Source organism: Cibotium barometz, chromosome 60 (genome assembly GCF_041138505.1).
Source record: "Cibotium barometz isolate CiBa-2024 chromosome 60, ASM4113850v1, whole genome shotgun sequence".
Lineage (NCBI taxonomy): Eukaryota > Viridiplantae > Streptophyta > Polypodiopsida > Cyatheales > Cibotiaceae > Cibotium > Cibotium barometz.
Window position 1 is genome coordinate 7499478 of NC_141105.1, and position 17638 is coordinate 7517115.

General features: G+C 47.8%; 1 protein-coding gene across 1 annotated transcript in view; it reads right to left on the reverse strand.

Annotated features, from left to right (window-relative positions):
• Positions 1-657: 657 nt before the first annotated feature.
• Positions 658-17638, reverse strand: part of LOC147604928 (YbaK/aminoacyl-tRNA synthetase-associated domain-containing protein) — a 35096-nt gene continuing 18115 nt past the window's right edge. Inside the window, exons 4-5 of the mRNA XM_086794237.1 lie at positions 1414-1502; positions 658-1296 (exon numbers count right to left, since the gene is read on the reverse strand). Coding sequence (XP_086650363.1) covers positions 1159-1296; positions 1414-1502 — 227 coding nt within the window. The 3' untranslated portion in view covers positions 658-1158. The remainder of the gene's footprint in view (positions 1297-1413; positions 1503-17638) is intronic.

Below are 17638 nucleotides of genomic sequence, written 5' to 3' on the forward strand. Positions count from 1 at the left end.
CTCTATACATAGATAGAGCTAAAAAGAGAAAGCCTTTGCGATGATTCTTCTCTCTCACAAAAGACGAGGAAAGAAGAAGCTAATACAAGAGAAAAATCTATAAACAAACCTATCTTGCATACATCCATCAAGCAAGTAAGATCCAATAGCATACATGCAAGCAAGAATAGAGAGAGGTCATAAGTACTCTATTGCGAGGAAATGATTCTCCATTGCTCAACATCAAAAATGATACATATACAAGTGAATAGTTTTCACACTAGGTCGACCAAACTTGAAAGTGATCCAACCTCTCTTACTAGTCTTAAGCAAGTATATACACGAAGTCCTTAGACTTTTCATATTTGACATCAAGCTCAAGATAAGGCCAAAGTGCCTATTCAAGTGAGTAAGATGACAAAGCGCCTTACATTATGACAAGTGGGTGAAACCATGTTACGCTACATAATGATTAACTTATGTGGTCAAACTTGATTAACACAACCAAGAATCCATCGATTCATGTATAGGAGACAATTAACATGAAGATGTTGCATGATTTTAAAAGACTCGAGCAAAGCTACCGAGGTTGGCAGGCCTTTTGCACGACACATGTATGTGCATTAGCAAACCAGCAGGCATTGTGCTCTATCCTTAAAGCAAGAAAGATTGATAAAGTACAGATTACAATTCAGCTATTTCATTCATAGGTATCGATCTCCCTTTTCAAAGCAACAAAAAAAAAAACAATCAATGATACATCTTGCTGAAGCATGCATCATTCGAATAACAGCATTGGATTACTGGAGTGGTTGTGCAACATCTGGTAGGAAAGAACATTTTCCAGCTTGACTACCATGATGGAGATTTTGAAGGGTAGGAAAAGCCATTTTCCATATGAAGGAGACTTTGAAGGGTACTTCATTTTGGTTAAAAAATCCATGCGCTCTGCAGGCAGACATGAGGAACTAGGAACTCAACTTGATGATGCACATTCCGGGTTACAGTACAGGTGCATCATTCATAGATTCTATTGATGTTTCTTACTTGAAAAAAAAATCATAATTCTTACCTATATGGTCCCGAGATCCTTGCTTAACAATAGTACTAGAGTCATACAATCATCAAGGACTGCATCCCCAAAGAATTATCCTGACCATGGTGACCTTGAAGAATGGCCTATGAGCATTCGGCAATAAAAGGGTCGAACATGTTAATGAACTGCTGAGTATTTATCCCAAGCTTTAAGTCGACTTCTCCACCCCCAAGCCAAAAAAATTGGGGTTGAAGCTTTGGAATAGCGTCTGACAAGATGATCTAGAAATCGATACAAAACATTGTTAGGCAAAAAGAACGAAGACTACTTCACAACATCACGACTGCTAAGCTACTTGACTTTCAAATTAAAAACAATGCAACCAGCAGCAGGCTTACGGGTAACGGAATCCTCGTTCCCACGGGCGTCACCGCATTATGGGAGAAACCTGTCAGTCTGTAAGCTTCATCCTCAGGAGCAAGCCTCACTGAATTACGAAAGACCATTCATGCACCACAGTTAAAGCCAAAGAGTTAGCTAATATTAGAGCCGCACAGTATTGCGTATAAACATTAATGTGCTACTATCAAAGACTTAACTAGGGAGACATTAATGTGCTACTATCAAAGACTTTCCTAGGGAGATAGTCTCTGCAGATTGGCTCTGTTAACCCTTGTTAGAGGGATGTCAGGGTCGGCATCTGAGCAAAGTTCATGCTGAGATGCATTTGCCATATGACTTGGTGGAAAGCCTGCCTAAACGTTCAGCATCTAACAGGGAGCATCTAGTGGGTGTCTGTTGGGCTGCCTAAACGTTCAGCATCTAACAGGGCTAACTAGCCCATGTCGTATGTGTCTGAATATGTGCAAGTATCCTTGGGTAGAAATAAAGATAATCAGGCAATGATGTGAGCCCTATAAGGGGCAGGAAGATGGGCATGCCAAGAAGAATGAATCCAATATGTCACAAGTGTTTCATGCCTATGAATCACAAGTAGCACCCTCAGACGTCATCCACTGAAGCTCCGCCATGAGAAAAACTGTAACAGGCCATGCCCCACTACACGTCTGTAACAAGCAAGAGGATGAAGGAAGTCTTTAGGGCCCCAAGGTGATGCCCTGACCTGTGCCCATAAGCAGTCATCCAAACCCTTCCATTGACAATCGTACCTACCTTAAGGCTTATACATTTACAAAGCGTGGAGCTTAAGAGGTGCTTTTTTTCTTGGCTGCGTATAGTGCTTTGTGCTGGGCTGCACGTGTGCAAGCAGGTATGAGCTACAGGCTCAACTTTGCTCGAGTTAGGCGGCTTTTGGGTTGTGTGGTGGGCTAGGCACGTTGCTTTTTGTGCTTATGCACATAGATCATAGTAACAAAAAATGTGTTTTGTCCCTGAAATGTTACTTGGACGAAATGTTTTGAAATCTAAAAAAAACCTCTTTCACCCAATTTTTCAAAAAAACAAGAGGGAAACTTGTGCATGAAATATGAACCCTATTTTACCTCTCTTTTGCCCCCAATAGTTCTTTGACTGTATGCATGCGGGCCCCCTTTCCTTTGGCAAATGGTATTTTCATGTTTCTTTAAACATCCAATTTACTTATGGATTAAATGTATCACTTTCTCATCTCATAGACCCTTTGGATCTTTTCTCGATACAATCTCTCTCTCTCTCTCTCTCTCTCTCTCTCTCTCTCTCTCACACACACACACAAATTATTAACTTGACAGGTTCATCCCCCTAATGGGGTCTTGGTGCATCCCTAAAGGGACCCGTATTTTTTATTCTTGGTTTACCCTACTGGGTACCAACCCATCTCCCTAAAGGGAGGTCACTAATCACCCTGATGGTTTCCCTTCTCACTTACTTTAACACTCTAATGCTCCCTCTGCAAGGTTAGCTTGGCTTGCTGATCAAGCTTCCCTTCTCACTTACTTTAACACTCTAATGCTCCCTCTGCAAAGTTAGCTTGGCTCTCTGATCAAGTTACTATAGTCTTCCTACCCTAACCATGAGATATTGACAACCTTTAACCCAACTCACTTGGTTTTATCCCCTTATTGGGTGAATAATAGCTAAACCTAGTCTTTTTATAAAAAGAGACATATAATACTTTATTTTTTTGGTCATTGTACGTGTTGGCCTGATTTATATAAAACATAATTACCTATTTTGGGCACTCTGTTACTCACCGACTCTAATTCTCCTAAGGCGGGTTCTTCACCTACTTTGCATGTGAGCAGTCATGGCTCATAGCACTATTCTTGGCAATGCCACAGCCACAATCAGATACGTATCCACCTTCCCGCCTAGGGTTTATGCTCAGCATTTCGACTATATAAATGTAATGCCTTCTCTGCCAACGTACACAGCTGCTTCCACTCTCAACATCAAGAGCCCTGCTACAAACAATGGCCCAGGTAGAGATATCTCTCTACTAGTACAACTCTCCTCTTCGTTGGATTTCAGGTGCCTGCACTACATTGTTATGCTATGCTTGACTGGTTCTGTCAAAAAATGATTAGCTTTGTTAATCCTTATTTATAAATTTAATAAGGATTCCTTTCGGTGGTTAACGAATGCACATAAGTCTGACTGCTATGACTGAGGTTTATCTTATGCTGATTGCCTAGATGCTGATTTTTGAACACTGCCATAATCTGGTTTTAGACATAACAAGCTTTGAATATGTAGGTATTGGTCCATTAATTTAATTTGGCTGTATTCTTGATTAGTGGACACTCTGAATATGCAGAAATGGCATACTTTTGGGTCTGTTATTGCCTGCATCTGAAGTAATGATTGAGCTTGAGGCTTCTAGATAATCTATAGGTATGCTTGGGTTATTATTTGGCTACAATATTTACTCTATGTCCCTCCTTGTCTGCATTATCTGCTGCTTTATTATGACTGAGTTACCTGATTCATACACTTGACTCTGACTCACTTTCTGAGGTAAAAAGATTGGCTAGTAGTGAAACACCAATTGGGTGAGTATGAGTTATGCCTATTGTTGGGGGATTTTTTGAAGGAATAATGTTATGCAGCAAATAACTTGGTTTGAAAGAAATGAATGATATCTTTTAGTGGATATCTATGATGTTATGCAGCAAATAACTTGGTTTGAAAGAAATGAATGATATCTTTTAGTGGATATCTATGATAATGTTTTTTCAAAAAAATATTTGGTAATTTTTTGGCATGCTTGTCTCTGCCTAATTCATAGCAACTAGGTGGGTAAGATCCCTAGTCATAGTCATATTAATGTGTGAAAGAACCTACATACTATTCAACCCTTGCCTAGTATTATCTTACTGACAATGGAGATTTTATGTACTTGTTGCAGCCGGTTAGTTGATTATTTGAAATCTGCCACCTTCTCACTATCACATGACACATCCTATAATGGTTCATAAGATGTTTTTTACCACGTTAATCTGATACACTTTTTTAACTAAGAGCAGGACCAAATAGATGGTGACCTCAATAACAAGAAGGGGGTTTTATTGACACCTGTCTTCCAACATTGAGGTGAATTGTACTAACAATTGACTTCGTGTTGATGGTGGCAGGTAACAGACTCCTCCCTTCCACTCTTGTTGGCTCCTGGTCTAAGTGAAGTTTTTGGATTTTAACTCTACTGGCAAATTCATTTGTTTCAGAACCTCTTTGTATTAATTTTTTGAGTTGGACTTCATTCTGAATCAAATCATATTACAACTTCAGCTTTAAGTCTCAATTTATTCTTGTTTATGACTATGGTTAGGGCTGTGTTTTAGGGCCTTTTACTCCTAACACACACACACACACACATATGTATACCTAGGGTTAACTTTACCCGTCCTACTTTCATACTGACAGGTATACACCACCACATGTAATTGACAAATGCTTAACTGCTAATCACTAAAATAATTGCCAATCAACTATGTTTTCTAGTAGTTTCAACAAATTTTTTAAATATTTAGAATTTAGAAAAATAATAACTTTTCGAAACCTTCTTGTTTCTAAGCCAAGGGATGAAACCTTTCGAAACAAAATCCCAAAAACCTCAAAACATTCTTGTGACTACGACATAGATACCCTATGCAAGCTGGATGCCCAGGCTCTACATAGCTCTACACCACCCCTAGTAGCTTGCCCTGCTATAGGGCGCCACATGGGAGGGGTGTGCATGTCACGTGCATCCCGCACTTGGATGCCACGTGGACATTCTGTACAGTAGGTGCAGGACCTGGGATGGTGAACTGGTCCCATGTGAGCCCAGTCCGGGACGAGTCAGCCAGGGATCCATCTCAGTCGTCCGAGGTCAGGTGTGCATTGTCCTGCACATGAGTCCAAGGTCAGGTGTGCATTGTCCTGCACATGAAGCAGTGCCAGTCCGCGCTGTGAGTCTCCCTCTGGAATGATGTCGGATGTGCTGTGTATCTGGTTTGCAACTGGATGCCAGACATCTGTAGGCATGTGGTCTGCATGTAGAGATGGGGCCAGCCCATAGGGCTACCCCAGTGTAGGTATTTGCATGTGCATACTTAGATGGGCATGGGGGAGGTGTAGAACCACCCCCAAGGGGCCAGGAGGGCCCAAGACTTTGCCCACCAGCCAAGGCAAGGGCTGGAGGGGCAGTCGGCCAGCTCCAGAGCCTCTGGACAGGCAGCCGACAGAGGGGTTAAGCCCTAGACAGTAGGCAGCCAGGTGTAGGGGCAGTCCCCACACCTATGCGCAGCATGCCCAGCAGCCAGGGGCTGTTCCAGAGTTATGCGCAGGCTGGACAGGGGCTAAACCAGTGTGAAAAACACTTTATTAAAGTGTGAAAACATTTAATGATGAATCTCAGTCGTGGGTGCTTCATAAAGCCAGCCGACTGGATGCTTTGAAGGGTATAAAAGCCCAGCCCTTAATCCCATTATAGCATCTCACAATTCACCAAGAGCTCCAAGCATTCAAGGGCCAGGACAGCCAAGGGTTTTGCTAAAGCTAAGGGGTGAAGGACTGAAGGTCAAGGGCAGGTTTTCCAGCCAAGAAAAGGTCAAGTACTTTGTATTTGTTTCAGATTTACATCATTCTAATAAAGCAAATACACCATCCGTGGTGGGGGCCCTACAGAGGGTAATTGGGACCCAATACTGTGTCCTTCTCCATCTCCCCCTTCTCTCTCTATTTTCTGCACATCGTCTTTCAGTTTGTGCGTTAATTCCGTCGCGAAAAGAGTGCTGTTTTCTGAGTTTTGAAGTACCGATCCTTCTCCGAAGCTTCCGCATATTACAGTGGTATCAGAGCCTACTTCAAGGACGAAGATTCAGCAAAGAAAACCAGAAAATTTTTTCGCTCGTGTGGTTGGTTTCTAGACGCCGGTGGACTACCCTTTTCGGAGTGACTCCTGTCCCTCGAAGGACGGTTGGTTTTTAGCCTCCGGAAGCCTCCGGAAGTCTCCCACACAGATAGTGGATGGTCAGATTGCGTTCCGGAAAGGAACTGCATATTCCCGCTATGGCGAGCTTTGGCGACGAGAGAGAACCAGAACCATGGGACCAGAGTGCACCAGGCAGCCCAGCTCGGGCACCCGGCTTGAGTGTACAAGACATGTTCCAGCAGATGATGCGAGCAATCGCAGACCAGACAACCAAGTTGGACGAGCAGAAGGCGCGGATTTTGGCTCTGGAGGAGCGTTCTCGCTCTCCAGCGTCGCGTTTTCCATCTCCTCCTCCCTCTCCTTCCGTACCCCAGATACCAGATCCTCGTCACAGGGACCCTCTCGAGGGGTCACAGCCGCAGTCAAGCTCCTTGCTTGAGAGGCAGATACGGGCATTGGAGATTCGACAACGAGAAGACGAAGCCATGCGACGAGTGGAACACGAGCATTACCTCCGAGCTTTGGACGCCAGATTGACACCGGCGACGCCCTCGAATCATTTTCCCGAGAAAATGAACTTCAGTAAGTATAATGGTAAACTCGATCCCACTACTCTGTATTCATGGTTACATCAATTTGAAGCTTACTTTGCCGCAGTTAGGAAATCAGATATTGACAAAGTGATCTTAGCCAGTTGGTATTTGGAAGGTGAGGCCATTCCTTGGTGGACTCAGTGGGCTCATGCCCACACCAGATCAGGTATGGCAGCTTATGGGTGGGACGAGTTCGTCCGTGACCTTAAGCAGCGGTTTTTACCGCCCCACTACCTTGAGCGACTCGAAGACGAGTTCAGGGGTGCGCGTCAGAATGCGCAACCAGTCCTTCAGTTTGCCAATAGAATTTCGACCTTGTGTCTACAATTAGGCTTATCTGATGCGGACAAGAAAGGGCAGTTTTTGTATGGCCTGGACACGCACATCCAATGGGAGGTGCGTATGTTTAGACCAGCCACCTTTGAGGACGCACTCTCGCTTGCGCAGAGTGCAGAAATGAAACACAATGGTGGCAAGCCCAAGACTTCCCAGCCGGCTTCTCCCAAGGCTAACACCTCGGGGGGCAAAAGCCAGAACCAGACGGGGTCTTCCCCAGGACAGAGCCCGGGAGCCTCTGGCTCCAAGAACTCAAACAATGCGTCTAAGCTTACTCCAGACCAGAAAGCGGAGGCAGGCAAGACAGGTGGCAAGTTGAGTGCTGAGGAGCTTGCTCAGTACAGGAAGGAGGGTAGATGTTACTTTTGTCACACAAAAGGACATACTTCTCGGGATTGTCCGAAGAAGCCTCCAAAGCCCGCCGCCGCCTCCACAGCTTCCGTGGTGAGCACAGCTCCCACACAGACCCCAGCGGCGACCCCTAGTTCTTCAAACCCCGGTGCTTCAGTTGGAGCAATTATTAGCCGGGAGCTCGAAGATAAGCAGAAGGGCGCCCATGACCAGGAGTATGAGCGCAACGAATTGCTCAAGTCCTTTGGCTACATAGGTGGCCAGAGAGTCGTTGTCTTGTTTGACAGCGGCAGTACGGAGGATGTGATCACGGAAGAGGCCGCTAGGCGTGCCCGTTTCGAGCTCACTCCGGTGGACAAACAAGTTGAGGGTTTTAGCACAGGTATGACTACGAGCGTCAAGTATGAAGCTCTAGGTGCTAAATTAGTCATTCAGGGCATAGAGTTTGTGCGTGACTTTATGGTTGCCCCTCTTGTAGGAGCAGACATAATTTTGGGTATCCAGTGGTTTCACAAGTTTCTTCCTGATGTCAAGTGGGACAAGCACACGTTCCAGATTGATCGGAATGTGTCAAACACCCCTGTGACCATTAAGTGTGAGCCAGGTATTCCAAACTTTCCGCTCATAAGCCACTTGCAGGCTAAGCGAGCAGTCAGGAAAGGCGCACAGTGTGCGATGATTTACGTCCAGACATCCCAGACGGTGGCCAGTGCTTCCGAGAAGTACTCGGTTCTCCATGAAAAGTTCCAGAAGATTTTTCTTCGGGACAGTCTCCCTCCCCAGCTTCCCCCGTCCAGACCGGAGGATCACAAGATTGACCTCCTCCCAGGCTCGGAACCCCCGAGCAAGTTTCCGTATCGCCTTTCTAAGGCAATGGAATCGGAGTTGGACCGCCAACTCCAAGAATTGTTGCAAGCTGGCTTCATCCGCCCCAGTGTGTCGCCATTTGCAGCACCGATCCTATTTGTCAAGAAGAAAGATGGGTCTTCTCGGTTGTGTGTCGATTATCGTGCACTCAACAAGCTGACTATCAAGAGCAGATTCCCGATGCCTCGAATCGACTATATTCTCGAGAGGCTGAATGGAGCTAAGGTGTTCTCTAAATTGGATTTAAAGAGTGGGCATTCAAGGGCCAGGACAGCCAAGGGTTTTGCTAAAGCTAAGGGGTGAAGGACTGAAGGTCAAGGGCAGGTTTTCCAGCCAAGAAAAGGTCAAGTACTTTGTATTTGTTTCAGATTTACATCATTCTAATAAAGCAAATACACCATCCGTGGTGGGGGCCCTACAGAGGGTAATTGGGACCCAATACTGTGTCCTTCTCCATCTCCCCCTTCTCTCTCTATTTTCTGCACATCGTCTTTCAGTTTGTGCGTTAATTCCGTCGCGAAAAGAGTGCTGTTTTCTGAGTTTTGAAGTACCGATCCTTCTCCGAAGCTTCCGCATATTACAGTGGTATCAGAGCCTACTTCAAGGACGAAGATTCAGCAAAGAAAACCAGAAAATTTTTTCGCTCGTGTGGTTGGTTTCTAGACGCCGGTGGACTACCCTTTTCGGAGTGACTCCTGTCCCTCGAAGGACGGTTGGTTTTTAGCCTCCGGAAGCCTCCGGAAGTCTCCCACACAGATAGTGGATGGTCAGATTGCGTTCCGGAAAGGAACTGCATATTCCCGCTATGGCGAGCTTTGGCGACGAGAGAGAACCAGAACCATGGGACCAGAGTGCACCAGGCAGCCCAGCTCGGGCACCCGGCTTGAGTGTACAAGACATGTTCCAGCAGATGATGCGAGCAATCGCAGACCAGACAACCAAGTTGGACGAGCAGAAGGCGCGGATTTTGGCTCTGGAGGAGCGTTCTCGCTCTCCAGCGTCGCGTTTTCCATCTCCTCCTCCCTCTCCTTCCGTACCCCAGATACCAGATCCTCGTCACAGGGACCCTCTCGAGGGGTCACAGCCGCAGTCAAGCTCCTTGCTTGAGAGGCAGATACGGGCATTGGAGATTCGACAACGAGAAGACGAAGCCATGCGACGAGTGGAACACGAGCATTACCTCCGAGCTTTGGACGCCAGATTGACACCGGCGGCGCCCTCGAATCATTTTCCCGAGAAAATGAACTTCAGTAAGTATAATGGTAAACTCGATCCCACTACTCTGTATTCATGGTTACATCAATTTGAAGCTTACTTTGCCGCAGTTAGGAAATCAGATATTGACAAAGTGATCTTAGCCAGTTGGTATTTGGAAGGTGAGGCCATTCCTTGGTGGACTCAGTGGGCTCATGCCCACACCAGATCAGGTATGGCAGCTTATGGGTGGGACGAGTTCGTCCGTGACCTTAAGCAGCGGTTTTTACCGCCCCACTACCTTGAGCGACTCGAAGACGAGTTCAGGGGTGCGCGTCAGAATGCGCAACCAGTCCTTCAGTTTGCCAATAGAATTTCGACCTTGTGTCTACAATTAGGCTTATCTGATGCGGACAAGAAAGGGCAGTTTTTGTATGGCCTGGACACGCACATCCAATGGGAGGTGCGTATGTTTAGACCAGCCACCTTTGAGGACGCACTCTCGCTTGCGCAGAGTGCAGAAATGAAACACAATGGTGGCAAGCCCAAGACTTCCCAGCCGGCTTCTCCCAAGGCTAACACCTCGGGGGGCAAAAGCCAGAACCAGACGGGGTCTTCCCCAGGACAGAGCCCGGGAGCCTCTGGCTCCAAGAACTCGAACAATGCGTCTAAGCTTACTCCAGACCAGAAAGCGGAGGCAGGCAAGACAGGTGGCAAGTTGAGTGCTGAGGAGCTTGCTCAGTACAGGAAGGAGGGTAGATGTTACTTTTGTCACACAAAAGGACATACTTCTCGGGATTGTCCGAAGAAGCCTCCAAAGCCCGCCGCCGCCTCCACAGCTTCCGTGGTGAGCACAGCTCCCACACAGACCCCAGCGGCGACCCCTAGTTCTTCAAACCCCGGTGCTTCAGTTGGAGCAATTATTAGCCGGGAGCTCGAAGATAAGCAGAAGGGCGCCCATGACCAGGAGTATGAGCGCAACGAATTGCTCAAGTCCTTTGGCTACATAGGTGGCCAGAGAGTCGTTGTCTTGTTTGACAGCGGCAGTACGGAGGATGTGATCACGGAAGAGGCCGCTAGGCGTGCCCGTTTCGAGCTCACTCCGGTGGACAAACAAGTTGAGGGTTTTAGCACAGGTATGACTACGAGCGTCAAGTATGAAGCTCTAGGTGCTAAATTAGTCATTCAGGGCATAGAGTTTGTGCGTGACTTTATGGTTGCCCCTCTTGTAGGAGCAGACATAATTTTGGGTATCCAGTGGTTTCACAAGTTTCTTCCTGATGTCAAGTGGGACAAGCACACGTTCCAGATTGATCGGAATGTGTCAAACACCCCTGTGACCATTAAGTGTGAGCCAGGTATTCCAAACTTTCCGCTCATAAGCCACTTGCAGGCTAAGCGAGCAGTCAGGAAAGGCGCACAGTGTGCGATGATTTACGTCCAGACATCCCAGACGGTGGCCAGTGCTTCCGAGAAGTACTCGGTTCTCCATGAAAAGTTCCAGAAGATTTTTCTTCGGGACAGTCTCCCTCCCCAGCTTCCCCCGTCCAGACCGGAGGATCACAAGATTGACCTCCTCCCAGGCTCGGAACCCCCGAGCAAGTTTCCGTATCGCCTTTCTAAGGCAATGGAATCGGAGTTGGACCGCCAACTCCAAGAATTGTTGCAAGCTGGCTTCATCCGCCCCAGTGTGTCGCCATTTGCAGCACCGATCCTATTTGTCAAGAAGAAAGATGGGTCTTCTCGGTTGTGTGTCGATTATCGTGCACTCAACAAGCTGACTATCAAGAGCAGATTCCCGATGCCTCGAATCGACTATATTCTCGAGAGGCTGAATGGAGCTAAGGTGTTCTCTAAATTGGATTTAAAGAGTGGGCATTCAAGGGCCAGGACAGCCAAGGGTTTTGCTAAAGCTAAGGGGTGAAGGACTGAAGGTCAAGGGCAGGTTTTCCAGCCAAGAAAAGGTCAAGTACTTTGTATTTGTTTCAGATTTACATCATTCTAATAAAGCAAATACACCATCCGTGGTGGGGGCCCTACAGAGGGTAATTGGGACCCAATACTGTGTCCTTCTCCATCTCCCCCTTCTCTCTCTATTTTCTGCACATCGTCTTTCAGTTTGTGCGTTAATTCCGTCGCGAAAAGAGTGCTGTTTTCTGAGTTTTGAAGTACCGATCCTTCTCCGAAGCTTCCGCATATTACAGTGGTATCAGAGCCTACTTCAAGGACGAAGATTCAGCAAAGAAAACCAGAAAATTTTTTCGCTCGTGTGGTTGGTTTCTAGACGCCGGTGGACTACCCTTTTCGGAGTGACTCCTGTCCCTCGAAGGACGGTTGGTTTTTAGCCTCCGGAAGCCTCCGGAAGTCTCCCACACAGATAGTGGATGGTCAGATTGCGTTCCGGAAAGGAACTGCATATTCCCGCTATGGCGAGCTTTGGCGACGAGAGAGAACCAGAACCATGGGACCAGAGTGCACCAGGCAGCCCAGCTCGGGCACCCGGCTTGAGTGTACAAGACATGTTCCAGCAGATGATGCGAGCAATCGCAGACCAGACAACCAAGTTGGACGAGCAGAAGGCGCGGATTTTGGCTCTGGAGGAGCGTTCTCGCTCTCCAGCGTCGCGTTTTCCATCTCCTCCTCCCTCTCCTTCCGTACCCCAGATACCAGATCCTCGTCACAGGGACCCTCTCGAGGGGTCACAGCCGCAGTCAAGCTCCTTGCTTGAGAGGCAGATACGGGCATTGGAGATTCGACAACGAGAAGACGAAGCCATGCGACGAGTGGAACACGAGCATTACCTCCGAGCTTTGGACGCCAGATTGACACCGGCGGCGCCCTCGAATCATTTTCCCGAGAAAATGAACTTCAGTAAGTATAATGGTAAACTCGATCCCACTACTCTGTATTCATGGTTACATCAATTTGAAGCTTACTTTGCCGCAGTTAGGAAATCAGATATTGACAAAGTGATCTTAGCCAGTTGGTATTTGGAAGGTGAGGCCATTCCTTGGTGGACTCAGTGGGCTCATGCCCACACCAGATCAGGTATGGCAGCTTATGGGTGGGACGAGTTCGTCCGTGACCTTAAGCAGCGGTTTTTACCGCCCCACTACCTTGAGCGACTCGAAGACGAGTTCAGGGGTGCGCGTCAGAATGCGCAACCAGTCCTTCAGTTTGCCAATAGAATTTCGACCTTGTGTCTACAATTAGGCTTATCTGATGCGGACAAGAAAGGGCAGTTTTTGTATGGCCTGGACACGCACATCCAATGGGAGGTGCGTATGTTTAGACCAGCCACCTTTGAGGACGCACTCTCGCTTGCGCAGAGTGCAGAAATGAAACACAATGGTGGCAAGCCCAAGACTTCCCAGCCGGCTTCTCCCAAGGCTAACACCTCGGGGGGCAAAAGCCAGAACCAGACGGGGTCTTCCCCAGGACAGAGCCCGGGAGCCTCTGGCTCCAAGAACTCGAACAATGCGTCTAAGCTTACTCCAGACCAGAAAGCGGAGGCAGGCAAGACAGGTGGCAAGTTGAGTGCTGAGGAGCTTGCTCAGTACAGGAAGGAGGGTAGATGTTACTTTTGTCACACAAAAGGACATACTTCTCGGGATTGTCCGAAGAAGCCTCCAAAGCCCGCCGCCGCCTCCACAGCTTCCGTGGTGAGCACAGCTCCCACACAGACCCCAGCGGCGACCCCTAGTTCTTCAAACCCCGGTGCTTCAGTTGGAGCAATTATTAGCCGGGAGCTCGAAGATAAGCAGAAGGGCGCCCATGACCAGGAGTATGAGCGCAACGAATTGCTCAAGTCCTTTGGCTACATAGGTGGCCAGAGAGTCGTTGTCTTGTTTGACAGCGGCAGTACGGAGGATGTGATCACGGAAGAGGCCGCTAGGCGTGCCCGTTTCGAGCTCACTCCGGTGGACAAACAAGTTGAGGGTTTTAGCACAGGTATGACTACGAGCGTCAAGTATGAAGCTCTAGGTGCTAAATTAGTCATTCAGGGCATAGAGTTTGTGCGTGACTTTATGGTTGCCCCTCTTGTAGGAGCAGACATAATTTTGGGTATCCAGTGGTTTCACAAGTTTCTTCCTGATGTCAAGTGGGACAAGCACACGTTCCAGATTGATCGGAATGTGTCAAACACCCCTGTGACCATTAAGTGTGAGCCAGGTATTCCAAACTTTCCGCTCATAAGCCACTTGCAGGCTAAGCGAGCAGTCAGGAAAGGCGCACAGTGTGCGATGATTTACGTCCAGACATCCCAGACGGTGGCCAGTGCTTCCGAGAAGTACTCGGTTCTCCATGAAAAGTTCCAGAAGATTTTTCTTCGGGACAGTCTCCCTCCCCAGCTTCCCCCGTCCAGACCGGAGGATCACAAGATTGACCTCCTCCCAGGCTCGGAACCCCCGAGCAAGTTTCCGTATCGCCTTTCTAAGGCAATGGAATCGGAGTTGGACCGCCAACTCCAAGAATTGTTGCAAGCTGGCTTCATCCGCCCCAGCGTGTCGCCATTTGCAGCACCGATCCTATTTGTCAAGAAGAAAGATGGGTCTTCTCGGTTGTGTGTCGATTATCGTGCACTCAACAAGCTGACTATCAAGAGCAGATTCCCGATGCCTCGAATCGACTATATTCTCGAGAGGCTGAATGGAGCTAAGGTGTTCTCTAAATTGGATTTAAAGAGTGGGTACCACCAGGTTCGGATTGTTGAGGGGGACATCCCCAAGACAGCTTTCCGTACAGAACGGGCCCACTATGAATTTGTGGTCATGCCATTTGGTTTGACGAACGCCCCAGCTACATTTAACCGCATGATGATGCGTATTTTCCGGGAGTTGATTGGAGTGTGTGTGTTCATATTTTTGGACGACATACTCATATTTTCAGCTACAGTTGAGCAGCATGACGTTGATGTGGAGAAAGTCCTTAGGTTGCTGGAAAGCAACGAGCTCTATGTCAATGAAAAGAAGTCAGAATTTTATCTGTTCCAGGTACATTACTTGGGATATATAATCAGTGCCGAAGGCATTCGACTTGATCCGGCTAAAGTGGCCGAGATTGTTAACTGGGAAGTACCTCAGACTGCTTATGACATTAGATCATTTGTGGGTATATGCCAGGCATATTCCACCCACATTGATAAGTTTTCTGATCTCTCGGCAGACCTCACCGATCTGCTAAAGGGAGTGGAAACAAGGAGGCAAAAGATTCGAATGACTCCACGAGCGTTGGAGGCATTCCAGAACCTCAAGGTGGCTTTGTCAGAAGCGCCTTGTCTAGCCCTTGCCTCATGGGACGAACCATTTCAGGTGATCACCGATGCGAGTAACATCGCAATTGGCGGTGTATTGCAACAGAATGGTCATCCAGTAGCTTACATGTCTCGTAAGTTACTGCCCGCCGAAAAGAATTACTCAGTCTACGATCGTGAACTCCTAGCAGTCATTCAAGCCTTGAAACATTGGAAACATTTCTTGTATGGCCGTGACTTCGAGGTTCGCACTGACCATCAGGCATTGCGCTGGATTCAGACAATGCCAAGTGCACAGTGGAGTGATCGACAACACCGCTGGAGTCAGATATTCCAGCAGTTCGGTGGAATGATTGAGTACCTTCCAGGAAAGGCCAATCCAGTGGCCGATGCTTTGAGCAGGAAGGGACAAGTATCTGCGATTCAGACCACTAGACTTGACCTTGTTGGTACAGGACTAGAAGACATGAAGCACACGTACGCGGATTCCGAGGAATTCGGTACACAGTGGGAACAGGCATTGGATGCCACAGGACCATGCCATTTTCTGATACGCGATGGTTGGCTTTACTACAAAGGCCGACTGTGTGTCATGAAATCATTCCGGGCAGCTCTTCTCCATGATGCCCATGACGCCATTACAGGTGGTCATAGGGGCATGAATTCGACTCTGGAGAAATTAGAACGGCAATACTATTGGCCAAAGATGAGGCGTGATGTGTTTACTTATGTACAACGCTGTGACATTTGTCACAAGGTGAAAGCTCCTCGTGGAAGGAAGATAGGGTTGTTACAGCCTTTACCAATTCCTGAGGGTCCTTTCCAAGACATTTCGATGGACTTTGTCACAAATCTGCCTCCCAGTCCGAGTAAGCGTAATACACAGTGTTTGACTATTGTTGACAGGTTCAGCAAATTTGTGATGCTTATTCCTTGCAGGGCCAATGTGATAGCCGAGGATGTTGCCCAGCTATTCATTCGGCATTGGTACCCGATTGGTGGGATTCCTAGGTCCATAGTGTCAGACCGAGATGCCAAGTTTACCAGTCATTTTTGGAGGGCATTGTTTGATAATTTTGGTACTAAGTTGAATTTTTCCAGTGCATTCCACCCACAGACAGATGGCCAGACAGAGATATACAACCAGTTGGCCTTTGATGTGCTGAAGTGTTATGTCCACGATCAGCAAGGTAAGTGGGAATCGTTTCTGCCTTTAGTTCAAGCTGTTTTGAATGACTCTTTTTCTTCAGCTATTGGCAGGACTCCATATGAGGCAGCGTTTGGAAGACCTTTCCAGTCGTTGTTAACCAGGACGTCGTCTTCAATACCGGAGGCGAACAGAGTGACGGAGTCTTACCAGGAGATCCTAGAGTCCGTCAAAGACAGATTGGCTAAAGCGCAAGAGGCCTACACTCGACAGGCCAATAAAGACCGAAGGGACATGAAGTTTTCGGAAGGAGATTGGGTATATCTTCGGATTATGAAGCAAAGATTGAAGCAGGTGGGCAAGCGATGCCCAAAGTTGTCTTTCAGGAGCTTCGGACCATTCCCCATCCGGAAAAAGATTAATGAGGTGTCTATGCAGTTAAAGCTACCTCCGAGTTGGACTATGCACGATGTATTTCATGTCAGTTGGTTGAAGCCATATGCAGGTCCACCCCCTTCAGAGGTCAAAGACGAAGCGGAACCAGACATTATAGATGAAGCAGAGGTAATGGTTCCAGAACAGATCCTTCTGCACCGTTTCAAGCATGGCTCAGGCCGAAGACTACGACAGTTCCTCACGAAGTTTCAGGACCGAGGAACTCATGAAGCGGTATGGCTCGACAAAGAATTCTTCGAAGACTATCCGGCTTTATTGACGGATTATTTGGAGGCTATGCAGCTTCCGTCAAGTTAAGCAGAAGGGGATGTCACGTGCATCCCGCACTTGGATGCCACGTGGACATTCTGTACAGTAGGTGCAGGACCTGGGATGGTGAACTGGTCCCATGTGAGCCCAGTCCGGGACGAGTCAGCCAGGGATCCATCTCAGTCGTCCGAGGTCAGGTGTGCATTGTCCTGCACATGAGTCCAAGGTCAGGTGTGCATTGTCCTGCACATGAAGCAGTGCCAGTCCGCGCTGTGAGTCTCCCTCTGGAATGATGTCGGATGTGCTGTGTATCTGGTTTGCAACTGGATGCCAGACATCTGTAGGCATGTAGTCTGCATGTAGAGATGGGGCCAGCCCATAGGGCTACCCCAGTGTAGGTATTTGCATGTGCATACTTAGATGGGCATGGGGGAGGTGTAGAACCACCCCCAAGGGGCCAGGAGGGCCCAAGACTTTGCCCACCAGCCAAGGCAAGGGCTGGAGGGGCAGTCGGCCAGCTCCAGAGCCTCTGGACAGGCAGCCGACAGAGGGGTTAAGCCCTAGACAGTAGGCAGCCAGGTGTAGGGGCAGTCCCCACACCTATGCGCAGCATGCCCAGCAGCCAGGGGCTGTTCCAGAGTTATGCGCAGGCTGGACAGGGGCTAAACCAGTGTGAAAAACACTTTATTAAAGTGTGAAAACATTTAATGATGAATCTCAGTCGTGGGTGCTTCATAAAGCCAGCCGACTGGATGCTTTGAAGGGTATAAAAGCCCAGCCCTTAATCCCATTATAGCATCTCACAATTCACCAAGAGCTCCAA